This window comes from Mya arenaria, chromosome 10, assembly GCF_026914265.1.
Source record: "Mya arenaria isolate MELC-2E11 chromosome 10, ASM2691426v1".
In the NCBI taxonomy this organism is placed as follows: Eukaryota; Metazoa; Mollusca; class Bivalvia; order Myida; family Myidae; genus Mya; species Mya arenaria.
The window spans coordinates 12,077,049-12,094,369 of record NC_069131.1 but is presented as its reverse complement, the minus strand read 5'-3'; the positions used below and the strand labels follow the sequence as shown (position 1 = coordinate 12,094,369).

General features: G+C 33.5%; 1 protein-coding gene across 14 annotated transcripts in view; it reads left to right on the top strand.

The window, feature by feature from the left end:
• Window positions 1-17,321, top strand: part of LOC128207037 (protein scribble homolog) — an 82,913-nt gene that overhangs the window by 1,754 nt on the left and 63,838 nt on the right. For all 14 annotated transcript variants that reach the window (XM_052909840.1, XM_052909836.1, XM_052909848.1 and 11 more), the window contains exons 3-5: window positions 9,205-9,286; window positions 12,401-12,490; window positions 16,231-16,351. In XM_052909840.1, coding sequence (XP_052765800.1) covers window positions 9,205-9,286; window positions 12,401-12,490; window positions 16,231-16,351 — 293 coding nt within the window. The remainder of the gene's footprint in view (window positions 1-9,204; window positions 9,287-12,400; window positions 12,491-16,230; window positions 16,352-17,321) is intronic.

Here is a 17,321-nt window from a genome sequence, read left to right as displayed (position 1 = left end):
GAAATTATCTCCGTTATAAATTCAAATTTCTACGAAAATATTATTGCCTACTATTAAACACATATTAAGTTATGTCAGTATGCCCAAAAAACATGTTAAGTTATCATAAAACACTTACAAGTGTCGATTGTTTATAAGTATCCAGATATTGGTAAATCTGGGACAAATCTGACTGGTTGTGTACATGTATAACGGTATTTGTGACCCATAATATATTAATGTGAAAATAACAACTCTAATGATAAATTTAATCCAGTTCAGATCACTGTCGGATAAAAATTGAACAACTTTGTCATTATTTTTCAACATCAATGCATATTATTTCAGTATATCATTTCGCCCGTTGTTAAATGGTAGAGAGTTGTAGCGTTACAGGGATACATAAGAAATGTCAAAGTAATAAAAAAGTATCCCTGATCGCTCATTATTGTAGCTAAAGGCCCGGATACTTTTATTGGATCTCATACACATGATTTTCTGTTTCTTGCAAACCTTAAACTTTAAGTTAACCGTGATTGAGGTTACTCAGGCAGATAAGACGTTCTTTCTTGAATTTAGCCATGCATTTTAATAAAGTGCAAAATAAGTATTCAAAACTTTTTATTGAAATGAAAATAAATAATTGTCAAAATTTGTTTAAATATTGATGTCAAAAGTGATCTAAAATTTCTGCGCTTCATGACATCACACACTTTTTGATGATATGCCAAAATGCATTTTTTACATCAACTCTTCCTCAACTTGATAATTTAAGGTATGCGAGAAAATATCGCGGGCTTAGCGCAAAACGGTTGTAACTGACATTTTGAAAATTGTTCAGGAGAGCATAAAAACTGATTTATTTCCCTAGTTCATATCATTTTCACTTTGTTTTTTAATTATAGTTTTAATTTTGTGTACTTTTCATGAATAAATCACAATAACACCTTGCATTCAATTTCTAAAAGAGATATTTGTAAAACAGTCAGTTACAACCCTTTTACACAAAAAATTGAGGAATTTTCTAAATTTATTTTTGCGCAAAAGGGTTGTAACAGTCAGTTACAACTGTTTTGCCTGAAAAATTAAAGATATTTCTGAATACATTTTGCGCAAAAGGGTTGTAACTGAAACTTTTTTATTAAAGTTTCTTTGATAGCTTTAAAATATTTGACTTTTAAGCACCATTTATTACTTGCAATGTAAATTATACTTAAAGACATCAACTGAGGATAAAAGGTATGATTTTTTCTACTATTTTTTGAAAATTGAGTTGTGTATGGAACATCTTATATGCTATGTATATTTTTGTTAATATACTTATATCAAACAGGGGTTTGGGTAAAATTTTAGTTTAATACCACAATTATTATATATGAAAAACAATTAAATTATTATATATGAAAGACAATTAAACAATTAATTTATTTAAACAACAACAATATAAACTGCAATCATCTTGAACATCATATTTTAAGTTTATAATCAGCTTAATTTAAACTGTTAATGATGAATAACAGCATTTTGTTAATACAATTGTGAAGTGAATAGCAATTTCATTAAATAATTAAGATATGCATGTATATTTCTTATTTCTAGTTTTTAAGTTAAAATGATATCAAGAAACATTTTTACAAATCACCATAGCATACTAATGACATCAGCTCTTATAATGACCATCATTGTGTACAAAATATACAAGAACTTGAAATTTATATAATCATGTAGCAAAATCATAGATAATAAATGAAAGCTATTTTAAAATTGACAATGACCAAATCCGGTACCAAAACATCATATCACGATGAAATCATTGAAGGGGTAAGATATTTCTAAAGCTCATAAATACCAGGCTTTCATATTCCAGTATGGCTTTACTCAGCACAAATTCCATCTCCTTCCCCCATGAATATCAGAAACTTTCCATCTACTCTTAACAAATCCTTAACCCTAGCATGATTTCCATCTACTTGCATGGCTCATGAATACTTTCCATCTACACTAAACCTCATTAACCCAAGCAAAATTTCCATCTACTTGGCTCATGAATATCTGAATACAATCCATCTACGGTACACTAAACATCACTAACCTGCATGATTTCTATCTACTTGGGTTCTAAATATCAGAATACATGCCATCTTCACTAAACAACATTAACCAGCATGATTTCCATCTACTTGCATGGCTCATGAATATCAGAATATTTTCCATCTACACTAAACATCATTAACCTGCATGATTTCCATCTGTTTGGTTCATGATAATCAGAATGACTTCAATCTACTTTAAACAAACCATTAACACCAGCATGAATTCCATCTACTTGGCTTATGAATATCAGAATACTTTCCATCCACTCTTTTAAACAAATCATCAACCCCAGCACAATTTCCATGTTAGCTCATGAATATCAGAATGACTTCAATCTACTTTAAACAAACCATTAACACCAGCATGATTTCCATCGACATGGCTCATGAATATCTGAGAATTACTTCCATCTACTCGAAAGAAATTGTTAACCCCACCATGATTTCCATCTTCGTTACTTATGAATATCAGAATACTTTCCATCTACTTTTAAACATATCATCAACCCCAGCACAATTTCCATGTTAGCTCATGAATATCAGAATTACTTCCATCTGGTACTCTAAACAAAGCAAAAACACTAGCACAATTTCCATGTTAGCTCATGAATATAAGAATTACTTCCATCTGGTACTCTAAACAAAGCATTAACACTAGCACAATTTCCATGTTAGCTCATGAATATAAGAATTACTTCCATCTGGTACTCTTAACAAAGCATTAACCCTAGCACAATTTCCATCATCTTGGCTCATGATAATCAGAAAGCCTTTCATGTCCTCTAATTAAGTCATTAACCCCAGTTTGATTTACATCTACTCTAAACAAATTATAAACCTTAGCATGATTTCATCTACTTGGCTCATTGATATCAGAATAACTTCCATCTACTCTTAAACAAATCATTAAACCCAACACAATTTCATTTTACCTGGCTCATGAATATAAAAAATGTCTTCTGTCTTCTCAAAACAAATCAATAACCCCAGCATGATTTCCATCTACTTGGCTCATGGATATCAGAATAATTTCCTTCTACTTGGCTCATGAATATCAGAATGTCTTCAATCTTCTCAAATAATTAACCCCAGCATGATTTTAATCAACTTGGCTCATGAATATCAGATCAACTTCTATCTACTCTTAAACAAATCATTAACCCCAGCATGATTTCCATCTACTTGGCTTATGAATATCAGAATACTTTCCATCTACTCTTAAACAAATCATAAACCCGAGTACAAAATTTCCATCTACTTGGCTCATGAATATCAGAATGTTTTCCATCTACTCTTATATAAATCATTAACCCCAGCATGTTTTCATCTAATTGGCTCATGAATTTCAAAATAACCTCCATCCACTCAAAAAAAAAAAATCATTAACCCCAGCATGATTTCCATTTACGTAGTTCATGAATATAAGAACGATTTCCATCTTATCTGTTTCTATCTATTTCTTATCCAGTAGTTACTTGTAGTAGTGACCAGTAGTAACCATCATGACAATGATGACACCAACTACCAGGGCTCTCACTAGGCTGAAAATTTTGGGAGAAGTGACTTCTCCCTTCAGTCAATTTAGGGAGAAGTGGGGAGACTTTAGGGAGAAGTGATACTTTTTATAACACCTGATACAAAAACTATGCCATACCACACACCTCAGTTTATATTCACATTCAAATTGATTGCTATAACTATATAAAATGTTCATAAAATAATGTATCATTTTTGGCTCAGCAAAAGTGTATTTGTCAATGTCACATAGTTTATCTCCAAATAGCATCGAAAAAGAACCAAAAAATACATCTAAGGATTTGAAATAATCATAATGACCTCATAAATGAACTGTCAATAAAGCAGGGGGACGAATCTTGTTTTGGTACGTTCGGGATGGGTACGAATGTCACATTCAGCTGTGCTGTTATTTACTTGTTTCTGGCTAAATAATTTTAAATATGCTGACATTTAAGAACCAAATGACATTTAAATCAGTGTCCTCGATGAAAAATTTACCAATACATAATGGGAAGTTGAAAAATTTACTCGGAAAATTGTTCTGATAAAATGGCGATCTCGCCGATTTTTTTTTTTGACATCGTAACTGTGACAGGAGAAAATTACTGTAAGTAAACTCTACATTAAGCATTTTTTGTGTGTGTGTGTTTACAAATCATTTTTCATCATGAACATTTCACTAAAACCAATCAAATATTTGGTGATACTTCATGTTATTGATTTTCTTAGCGCCTACTTGCCGATGGCCCGAGATGGCTATGACCCGTCTGCTTCAAAAGCAACAATGTTTAAATGTCTTGCATTGTTTGTTCAATACATATATTAATTACTTTTTAACTTAAATTAATGCTTGACACGATATTTCATAATTATGTCTCCAATTCTATCTCATTTTAACGAACTTATATCATTTGATCAGGGTCTTCTGAATGTACATTCTGATTGGTTAACTTTCAATAGCTCCGCCTACTGGCGATGTTTTGGTAATTGGATGACACGGCCCAATTATCGGATTAGGAGATTACCAATTTGTATGAATGGCTTATTGTGATGGTTTGATTAATGGGACATTGGCCAAATACTCGCTGATTGACAGATTTACAATGTGCTAAAATTTTCGGCGAAGACAATGTCGCTTTGATGATACAAATGGGCGAAGTCTGGGAATTTTAGGCGACCACTTCGCCCAAGTCGCCCCCTCGCGAGAGCCCTGACTACCTACTATTTTACAACTATTCATACTGCTTACCCAGTCAGTTAGAAACACCAGCATGGCTTATGAATACCAAAATGACTTTAATTGAGTTACTTCTGCGCTAGTCATAAACACACCAGCATGACTTTAAACTGTATAGCTCATGAATATCAGAATTACTTTACATAGGTACTTCTCGAAATTTATAAACACCAGCATGAACTTGACTACAGAGTTCATGAATATTCAAATGATCAATAGATCTACTTCTTCCTAGTCAAAATCATCAGCATGACTTCAAACACCAGAGTTCATGAATATCAAAATGACTTCCCTAGATCTTCGCTAGTCATAAACACCACAATGACTTAAAACTATATAGTTCATGAATATCAGAATTTTATCCATAAGATTTAGTTCATATCAGCATGAATTCAAACTCACCAATGTCAAAATGACTTCAATAGATATACTTTTTTGCTATTGAAGATCATTCAATCAAGCGAAAGCCCATGAATATCACATCAACATTTTTTACTCTGAGAGCAATAAATCGGTTGCAACATACATGTAACTTCCATTGGATAAAGTTTTCTGCTGGAAATAAGGGTGTTATAGGATACGAAATATTCAGTAAAAGTATACAGCATTCTTCTAGAATTGGTAGGGGAATTAATTTGTGTTTTCATCAATTATGATGTACCTTAATCATTAGATCAATTGCCTTTGTTTTTCATTAGTTTATAAAAGTTATGATTCTGTGTACAAAACTTGTCAATATTGCCAAAATATTAAATTTTAACATACAAACTCATTTTACCATGAAAAGCCCACAAAATATAAATAAATAATAAATGTTTACAAATAAAAACTACTAAGAGAAACAATATTCTTGTAAAAAACACACATTCTTTTATCATGTCCGAACTTAACACAGAAAACTAAATTCTAAAAAGGGATATTTAATTTTAAACTTAAATTTACTTTCCTAATCATATTTTAAACAAGAGCCTAAAAATACTATCAAATTTTTCAATTCTTTTTCCTAAATATATGACTTTTTTATCTTATAAACAATATATCATACACATTATTAATATAAATCAAAAATTAGGACTAATGGAATAAAACATGAGATACTGTTCGTAACTGTGATGTTTAAACATGCATTTTTTCATTTTATTGGGAGTTCATTTTAAAAAAAATCATTTTTTATCAATATGACTGTCTCTCCTCGAAAACAATGTTAAATAATCATGATGTAATCAATGATGTCATCATGATATTGGAGTTACATACCATCCTAATGGTTTATTGATTCAAAGTTTTCTGTGCAAAACGGTTGTAAGTGCAGTTACAACCGTTTTGCACAAAAATAAATTGCCATTTTCTGATACAACCTTTTGACTAATATGGCTTTATTTACATTTATCCTTAGATTACAGAGCTAATGTTTTGGGATAATATGGAGGCTTATTAAATAGGTTAAAAAATGTGAAAATATCACTTTTGGAAAAAAAGTCAGTTACAACCGTTTTGCGCTAAGCCCGCGATATATCAATTATGTTTTACCGGTCCATATTGAAAAATCTGACCCTTGGACAGGCTGTGTTGCGGCTAACATGCATGTTCTCAGGTCAGATTTTTATATCCTGACCAGAAACACATGATAAATTGTATTCAAATATATACCCATTTTTACCAGAAATGTATGTTTAGTGTGCATGAAGGTATGTTTTATTAAAATATTACCATCAATATCCCACACATGTTTACAGTGCGGAAAATATTCAGTGATTTATACTATTTTTTTAACAATTGACTCAATTTGAAACCACCGCGCATGTTATCAATGAGGTGTTCAACTTCACGTATATTCATGTGTGTAAAATGAGGTACATCTTATGATATGCGACCTTTGATGGAAAGTCATTGTTTTAATGCAAATGAAAGAATTCTAATTCAAACTTATTGCTTGAAAAAATAATAAAGAAAAGGTGCCATTAATAGTCTTTAATTTCTTTTAAAGGTTTCAAAATGACCAAGGGGAGACCACACACTCACCAGCATGATAGCTCTTCTGCCTTATTAGAATTGAATGCTTTAGATAATCAACTAGTTTTATGATTTTGTTTAAAAAGACTATTATAAGATTATAAATACACAATAATTATACGCTTAGTATGTCTGGTTGTTGAAACAAAGAACTATTCCAATTAAACTCATTTCTAACTTGTTTTTGTCAAATGTATAATAATTAGATTCTAATAGCCTGAAACAAAGTGCTCTTCAACCTTAACAATGCATTATATTAAAAAAACAAATGCCAAGTATGGTTATTCATAGCATGAAAAATGAAAGAATTTTGTGACTTCTTTATAAGCATTATGTTTTGGTATTGGAATGATGTGATTCAGATTGTGGTCTTTAATCATTGTAGCTGCTGGTTAAGGAAGGAATAATCATTAATATTTGCATACTGTTTCCAGCAGTTAGAAAACAATTAGTTTATTGCTCCATAGGGAATATGCCAAGTATTTTTTTAGGATAAAAGATGGAGATTTATCCCAGCATTTTGACACAAGCTTGTTCTTAAGTATTCCTGTGTCTGACCTCCATCAGAGATATTATTGTCCATGAATTGCAGTGGATGTGAAGGTTTTTTTAAAAATAATTTTGATGTTATTTTGAAATTGGAAGAAAGGACAGCCCCAAAAATGGCTACTAAAAAGCTTGGTGCCACCCCAAAGCCCTTGCCATAATGGTTTCAGCCATTCAACTTTCAGGTCAATCACATCCCTGTCCATTCTTATGAAATGAGTTAATGTCATGGGTAAATAATACCTATAATACACTGCCTTGGTGCCTGACACACTGCATGTTACACACATGATCAATTGTCATGATTATAGAGTATGAGGCACAATGATTTCTTTCTTGAATTGAATAATCTGCTTATTTATATCTATCATTCAGATGTGAGGGTGGGAAATAAGCTCAACTTTGCAAATTTTGAATTTCATAACAATGTTAGAATTTTGGCTTGTTAATCCACAAGTCGGATTGCAATGACTGTGATGTTAGGGTTTTTAGCGAATGAGTTATATAAGGGTACTTCTCCCTGTCCTTTTTCGGTGGCACCCTTCAGCTCTCATGGAGACGAGCATGGACACCCTTCTGCCTTCATAGAATTTAATGCAGAAGACAATGAAATATTTCTTTGTTTTGAGTATGACTTAAAATACTATTATTTTATAAAATCATACAAACTTTATGAATTTTACATATTTGGCAGTTCAGACCTTTGATTCAAGCTTCAATTAAGCAGAATTCCAAACATTTTCTGTGAAATTGATAATGTTCAAATTTTTCACAGCTAGACACTATGTGCCCTTTTCTCCCTGTGTCTCTTCTGCAGCCACCTGCCCTTTTTAAAACCTGGCTAAAATTCTACAGATGTGCTTAATATATATCATTCTGATTGAGAGATTCTGAATAACATTTGTTTTTTGCGTTTATTCTGTCTCCAAATTGTAATTTAAAATATTGGCACAACTGAAATTTCTTAGTTCTTGAAAGCCAATGTCTGAAATAGATGTTTATTTTTAGATTTAAGAATTTCTGAAGAGATCTAATTCTAATTTGGTACATCAAGTTATTATCGTGGATGGCCAGAGAATTGGCATCATAATGTGACAGTTCACCAAAATACAGCTGAAAGAAAACCTGGGGCCCATTTCAATAAAGGATTTAAGGGCTAACTTTATTCATCTTAAAACTGTATCTTGTTATAAACAGTCATAAATAATAACATATTGATTTTTTTATCTCTTTACAGTGGTCGAAATTAAAGCAAGCGCACCAGCCCTGCACTGGTAAAATGTCTTCCGGGCTTGCTCTTTAATTAAATAATGCAGGGCTTGTTAAAAAATTTGATGCCAAGCAAGAGTATAAGAATTCGAGGTTGTTCATCCACAAGTCTAATTTCAATGATTGTCTTTATGTTTATTTTTAATAATAAATGAATAAATTTCAATTCACTCAAATAATTATGAAGTAGAAAAATGAAACTATGAATATGATACTATCATAAGATAATTTCAATTAACAAAGTTCTGAAATCAAGATTTTTTTGTGCCAATTCAAACCATTACACACTTGGTCGTAAGACAAGTTTTCCAAATTAAACAGTTCTCAATGAGTCCGTATACAATGTAACCCTGCTTCAACTGGTCAAAGTATTAAATCAGCTTCAACAATTAGATCGCTGTGTAAGATGTGTATATTTCAGACATGTTTTAAAATGAGCTGTATAATTATGTCGTTAGACTGTAAAGTTTGTGAATGTGTTATAAATCCCTGTATTTTCAGACAGCATTCAGACATTCAGATTCAGACATAATGTGTTGTATATTTCAGACATTGGAGAAATTCCAGAGAACATCAAGTTCTGCAAGAACCTTCAGGTCCTTGACATCAGCAGCAACCCACTTGTTGCCCCGTAAGTACATGTATGCATATAATGAGGTCTTACGGTATAGTGGTTTTCTTAGTGATGTTCCGATGATCGATTATAATAAAAAAATGATTGGTTGGGCCTCACATTGGGGACAATCGATTATTTGGTCAAAGCCGATCATCAATTCAAGTTTTCAACCTGAGTGTTGTTTTACTTCTTTCCTTTCATTATTTGCGTTCAGTTAATTCCTGCCAATTTTCTCGTTTTAGTTAGTTTATTCATTTGGAAGTGTTCAGTTGTTATCATTAACAATATGGCCGAAAGCGACAAAAACACTAAATAAATTCAACATAAACATAGGCATAACATAAGCATAGTCGAGGATTACGAGTTATTGTAAAATTGTACTAGAATTAAGATAATGTCAAAAACCGATTGTACTTTCGATAATCTGTTACTTGAGTGGAACCGATTATCGATAGTCAAACTGGAACCGATTCCCAACACTAGGTTTTCTGTTAATGCCTTTATATATGCTAATATAGACATGCTTCAAATGGGTGTTTTTGCGGCTGTGTTTATTTTTCTCTCCATTTATAGTATGGGCCTGGGGTCTTTCTGGTAGGGCAAAAGGCGCCATTTTGACTAAAGTGGAAACTACAATTCTACTTTGAAACAAACAAGAATATAAATAAAAGGCAGAAAATAATAAGGAAAACAACAACTTTTCCATACGAAAGTGGTTTGGGGGTCGAATTTTTTTATTAAAACAAAAAAACATTAAACTATATAACAAAAATATATATCTGTTAGCTGTTAACAGTTATAAAAAAAGTATGTTTTAAATTTGGGAATGGGGCTAAAATCTGGCTCCAATGTAGTCTGAAAACCCCCTGTAAGTTGGAGATTTATTACAATTGTACCCCACTATTAATACTTTAAAGGGATTTGTTCATGTTTTTGGACCAAAAATTAGCTTTCCCGGTTGAATGCATCAGAAAACACTTATTTTATCATTATTTTACTCTATGATATCGGAGTTGCTGAAAAAAATACAGTTAAAGCATTAAAAAAGTATTTTGGTTTTAGTGGGGTTCAAACCTTTGCCGGTATAGTCAAGAAATAATTAGAAAACAGCTGGCTAGTCCACATGGCCACTGGGGCTTTAAAGAAAGTGGTGGATATGTTGACCTGTTAAGGATACATTGACAACATCACATGATAATGTCAATCAACCATGCAACACCACAGACATAATTAATTTTCAATCACGTTATAAACGCAAATGTGGTCTTCAAAGACTATACTTGAGCAAACATCAAACTTTACTGAAGGGTTCCAGCTTTTGGTATTTTTGTTTTAACACTCCTTAGGATTTGCCTCACTTTATTTCGTAATTAAAAAGAGAGTGCACCTTTAAACCCAAAAATAAAAGTCTTCTATATTTAACACTAATAACAAATGCACTCAGAAGAAGATGGACCTGGATGAGATTCATTATAGATGAAAAAAATGTCTGGATCCATTATCTTAATGTATATTAAAATAGTTAATCTGATTTCAAACCTTAAGTGTATGAAGTTAAATTCAATTTTGGACATTATACAGGATTAGACTATAACATTATCCAGTGTTCTGCCATGGATTGAAAAAGATTGGGCCGAATGGCCCAGTAGTCATGAAAATTAGGGGCCGTTTTCAAAAGTGAAGGGCCATGACCTTTCCAGGGGAAAAATGAAAGTGTTTTATTTACCCATTATATACATGGTGTAACATCCACATGACATCAGTATGCTCAAATATTGGACAGAACCATTTAACATTTAGAACAAAATTAAACATGGCACAAATGAGACACAATGTTATATGTTAATAAACAGTTTCACATGTCAATGTGTTGTATAACCCTCCCCACCCACGAACATTTTCCTCTGTTTTGCATTCCTCCAATGCACCAAGGCCTCATTGAAATTGAATTTGTTCATATCTCCCACCTCTAATTTCATGACAAGCAGGTCATCCACAACCTCTGGTGATAGCCTATTCCTCTGTGAGGCTTTTACTCTGTTTTGGGCACTAAAACCCCTTTCACAGTCTGCTGTGTGTACTGGCGCAGACAGAGCTAGTTCAGCAAGGGTCAGTAGGTTTGGGAATGTATCTTTATAATGTTTATTCAGAAGAAACCACAATAATTTACAATTTAGTAAAAAAAATATACTATCCCTTGCAATTGGATAGTTACACGTATACGGACCAATGAAAATCGTTGTTTTATCGAATGAACGCTGTGCTGTAAAACTTCTAAAAAAGAAATCAATTAAGTCAAAACGGCTCTTCGAAAATTCTATTAAGTCAAAACAGCTTTTCGAAAAACAGGCGGGTCTACAGGTATTTTGTTGCGCCATCCTGATTTTTTCTGCGCCAATGGCGCAAAGGCGTGTCCTTGGCAGAACACTGATTATCTGAGAAAAGTTCACTGTAAGACAGAAATATCGAATAGGAAGATTGTCTCCTTCTTGTCCTCTCTCCTAATATACTTTATAAGTCTTCTCTTGTAGGTTTTCAAGAGTGCTAAAACTCTTATTACATTCAGATCGTGTATAGATTGGGCTAATTGTGTGTTATATTGGTTTTGACATGAGATGGGCTGTTCAATTTCACATTTCCCGGAGTCCTTGTAATGCCATGTTATGGAGTATAAAGTGCATACTTTTCTCTCTTTGTTAGGATTAAGAACTATGACCCGAACCACTGGCAAACCTGCACAGAGGCGTGTAAGTCAGTGTCAGCACATAATACTTAAGGCCACTCCTCTTTTTACATTTTTTTTTGGCAGAAATGTAGACTGGGTGGTCGAAAAAAGAAAAATGGAACTGTTTAAAATGGTAGAGGTTTTTCTCATAAATAGTAATCATTTTGAATATTCTTTGATCATAGCCAATAAGTTTATGTTTGATAGATATTATTTTAAAGTTTAAATTATTATTTAAAGACATCATGTACCTGTTTTGCAAATAATGCAGAAAATTATAGTTATAAATTCATCATGACAGGCACATACCGCACACAGCCATAGAATCAAATTTCCCTATGTCCCCAATATGTCATAACCCTCAAATTTGACCTTTATTTAAAGATGATTTTCCCCTGTTGCAGGTTACCAGCAGGGATTACGCAGTTACGGAACTTGACAAGACTTGGACTCAATGATGTCTCATTGTCTTGGCTGCCAAAGGACATTGGAAGGTATGTTATATTACACCTTGCCATGTTGCACTGGCCCCAAATTAAGCTTAGGTCCCTTATAGCAGGATTAAGCTAAGCTCACTATTTTTGTTCTGGTAAAATGTCATTTGTGTTAAAAAAACAGTCATGCTTACATTAAGAAAAATTATCTTTATAAATGATAATCACAACTAACTAATATTTTATATTAAGGTAAGAATTTGGCTTAATGAAATGAGCTATTTTAAGTTCTAGTCCTAGTGACCACCCTTATTGTACTGGATAATCATGGACTAAAATTTGACCGATCGGGATCATGTTGATCCTCGGAGACTTAGCATGTTGTGTAGGACATGGATCACTCGAGGGTGGTCTGTGTTAGGTCAGTGACAGTTTGTAGTTGATCCGGGTTGGTCTGGTACTATCCGGGTTATCATCTGTATTGACACTGTGTTGGTCTGGGATGGTCAAGTCATTCCTGGCCGGTTTGTGGCACTGCCGTGGTGGTAATCCGTGTTAGCTTGATGTCCATCCCTTTGAAGTGCCTTGTTGGGTTCGGGCTGTTCTGATATTTTGAGACTTTCGAGGGACCATCGACTCAATTTCATTCAGGACAATCCCGGACCACCCCAGATCAATATATCTCTTAATTAAGGGTGTTCTGTTTTAATCTGGGGTGGTATGTGTTGGGTCTAGCTTTGGTGTGACTGTAGCTTGGGGAAATTAGGGCAAGGAATTAAATTTGAACATTTGGTTTCAATTGCGCTTTCCACATTACCCTTTTTGCTTGATGCGTTGCTGTCCCATATTGTCTTTTTATCCCTTGGCCTTTTTAAGGTGGTCTTGCTAAACCAACTGGTCTTAAATTTTTATTTTATATGCTTAAAAAGGTACAAATGTGCAAAGTATTTACAGTGATTTCTGAAAGAATGCTCTAAAAATGTATTCTTCAATTGTATTAAATAGTCATCAAATTTGGACAAGCTAGAATTCTTCCACAAGAGTGATCATCAAAAATTGTCAACAAGCCCGGCTATATAAAATGCAAAATAAGTAAGCCTGAAAAGCATATAACGATTGCAGGTCTTGAGGCTTGTGCTTAATTGTGCACTGTTGAAATCTCAATCTTGATTTGCATTGAGATATATATGCTCAATAATGTATTGAAACTCATTATGGGAAGAAAGCATTTAATTGGAAATGTTTAAGAATTGATATTTTTCTGACTGAGCTTGGCGAAGGTCAGAGTATATAAGCCAGGAGGCATATTTAGTGCGAAAGGCTTATTATTATCATAAATATAAAGTGTATATACGTTTACAAGTTAACCATCAGTGCACTGTTATTAGATTGTATAAACATATGAACCATCTTGAAAACATTCCTAAAATTCTCATCAGGTAAATGGTGAAACAATAAGATCTTCCTATAAAATTACCCCCAAAAAATCCCATCTTTTTTAGATTTTCAGAAGCAAGAGTGGTTAGTTACTGCTAGTAGTAATAAACCTGCTTGGATTTTTTAAACTGCTACCTCATTTACGGTTAAGTTAAGAACGTACGAACATGTAGGTTGTCTTGAGGAAGGCATATGCATTATCCTGAGAAATAAAATAGTATAATTTTCTTAACAGTGCTGTTCATTTAATTAGGCCTAAAAAATCCAACATTTGGTTCAGGTAAACTGACCCTACCTACGAAATAGGCGCTGACCCTACCCTTTTTAGTCAGTTGGTAAATTCAAAAAAATAAAATAATAATTTAAGTGTGTATATAAAGCCCTATAAAAAAGAAGAAAAAAGCTTTCTTTCCCATAGTATCTGTTTTTGAAATGGATGTAACCTTGTCAAAACCACTTTATATTTTTTGGCCTTAGAACATTAACAAATGATAGAAGACTTTTAGTGATGAGCTGCAAAAACACCAGTTAACTTATTGAATGGTAGTCTACCACTTCAACAGTTGTTAGCCTGTAACAATGCCTTACTCTTACTTTTGCACTTCATAGAACAAACTAGACTACAGTAGAGTATGTATTGATGTGTGGAAATCATAAATCGTATCAACACAAAACAACTGCCATCCCAGGGGACAAATCAGGAGTCTCCGTCTTAATTATGGTGTATTCCCAGTCTACAGGGTGCCCAGTTTTGTCTTGATCATGGAAGAAATTACTTTCTGTAATTAGTGTTAATATTTTTTGCACAGAAAACTGTTGGGCTGTATTTTGTAGTGCTTGGTTTAAGGCCATGCAAAATAAATTGTTTGCTTTGTATCGTCAGACACATTGAAAATTCCCGAAGTGAGTTTTCCTCCGTGATTTCTTTACCTTAAATATTCTCAATACTATGGTAGTGGTGAGCATATCAATAACATCAAAAACAATGATTGAAATTATAGGTTTGCTGTTCTTTGGTTCAATACAAATCATAACTTAATTGCTAAAAAAATCCCTACCAACTGAGTTACTGCTATTAAGTTTAATACTGCAAACATTAATTTGGTAAGGATGGCCATAATATGTATATTGCTCTGATTTATATTCCTCTTATAAGAAAACCAGAAAATTTTCAGATCATGATATGTTCTTAAAAGTAATCAACCCAAAGTTATTGCATTATCAGGGTTTGTTTTTGTGTCTAACATCATTTAAGGTATCTGATGAACAAGTAAGCTTGTTACTTCATCAATTACTGTTGGCAATAATGTTCTTTCAAGGCCCCATAAGGATATGATTTGTCTGGGGATTCTCGGATTTCCAAGGATCTCCCCCCCCCCCCCCCCCCCCCCCCCCACCTCACCAAACAATATGAAAACCACTCAAAAGAGGTTCTTAAAGCTGGTTTTGCCTCTGGACATGCTGCTTTTATCCCATTGGAGGCCTGAAGCGGCCCGAAAACCTTCCCTTCAACGGACAGGTCAATCACATCCCTGACAGAATTATTGGCCATAGGATTTCTTAATGTAAAAGGAATGTAAACATATTATTTCGCTGGTATTTAACAGAGGTTGAAAGAACTCTATTCAAAAAAGAAGGAAAACCATTTGCTTCCTCGGAAAACGTTTAGAAATGTCTTAAACTGATCTTATTAAAATATGATTGAGCATGCAATTATAACATGAGCTATAGTTTGCAAGAACACGGAGAAAAAACAAGTCATTGATATCAGCAAGGTGTCTCATTTTCAGAACATCTGGTTTTTAAATTTTCTGCAACATCACTGATTGAGATTCATATAAATAGAAAGTTGATGAGCCTAAAAATGTATTGTGTTTGCACAAAACTCAGGCTGTTCATCTTGCAATTTCATTAAATATTTGTGATGATGTTTACAAGAATTTAGCAGGGGAAACAGTCAAGAATTGTTATGATGACTTTGAGGTCATTTTCCAAATATATTTTGGGTTATTATGGGTTATTTTGATGAACATGTATACAGAGAAGTTGTTTCACTGTTGTGTTATAGAGTGTATACACACTGCTGTGTTATAGAGTGTATACACACTGCTGTGTTATAGAGTGTATACACACTGCTGTGTTATAGAGTGTATACACACTGTTGTGTTATAAAGTGTATACACACAGTTGTTTTATATATACTGTTTTTATAATCTATACACACTTTTGTGTTATAGAATGTATATATGCACACTGACACAGTTGTGTTATAGAGTTTACATTATATTGTGTTATAGAGAGTTTACATACTGTTGTGTTTTATGTTATAGTGTATATACACACTGTTGTCTTTTATATTCCAGCCTTAGTAGCCTGGCCCACCTGGAGCTACGGGAAAACATGCTACGCCAGCTTCCAGCGTCCATGTCCTTCCTCGTGAAGCTGGAAAGTCTAGACCTGGGGAGCAACGAGATTGATGAACTGGTATGTAGAAACCCCTTAGACATGAAATGATACCTAGTAGCAGGGGTATATTGCTAAATGCATATCTTGGTGGGTCAGTCAGTTGATCGATCAACCATTTACTGTTTGATGTTCTAGAAAGGGGTCACAGTCTTGGTGACCTTTTGCACAATAAGCTCTTTTGATTTATAACTGGAGTATGTTTACATGTATGGTCTTCAACTTTGATAGAGTGGTTGGTCATGATTTTGAGGTCAGTTGGTCAAAGGTCACAATCATGGTGACCTTGAACACAAAAAAATGTCCAATTGATAACTAGAGTTGGTGTGGGCCAAAGGTCCTCGAAGTTGGAGGAGCGATTGACCTGCAGATGAGGCTTTTGATTTTGAGGTTTACATGTCAAAGATCAAGCTCACATTGACCTTGAACCTGAAGATCTTGTCCAATCAATATGAAGAGAATACTTGGACCAACGGTTGTTTGACTTTGTCGGGTGGTTGTCATGACATGAAGTGTCCAATTGTAGATCCCTATTAATTTTTACTTCTACATATCACTGGTCAAGTTCACAAGATTGACCACAATCATGGTCATCTTCAAAGCAGGTATTTAAAAAACAACAACAATGATTATTAATAAGTCCAATGTTTTGCTCGAAAGTAATTGACCATTGCCATATTATTATAAACAAATTGGTTACCACTTTAAACCATTAAGCAGCTATGTGTATATCTGTATAATTTGCATTGCCTGTATTCTTAACCTTATACTATCAATTTTTAATAGCAAATTCACTGCTATCGCGAAAACACATACATGTTTTACTGGAAACATTTAGAACTGATCGAACCATAACTAAACATACTATCATTAAACTTGGAAGGGATGTCGGTCATGACCTTAAATTGCCCTACAGACAATTTATGCGGAATGAATAAGTTACTGCCATTCATATGGGGGCATACATGTTTTACAAACATACTGTGAAATC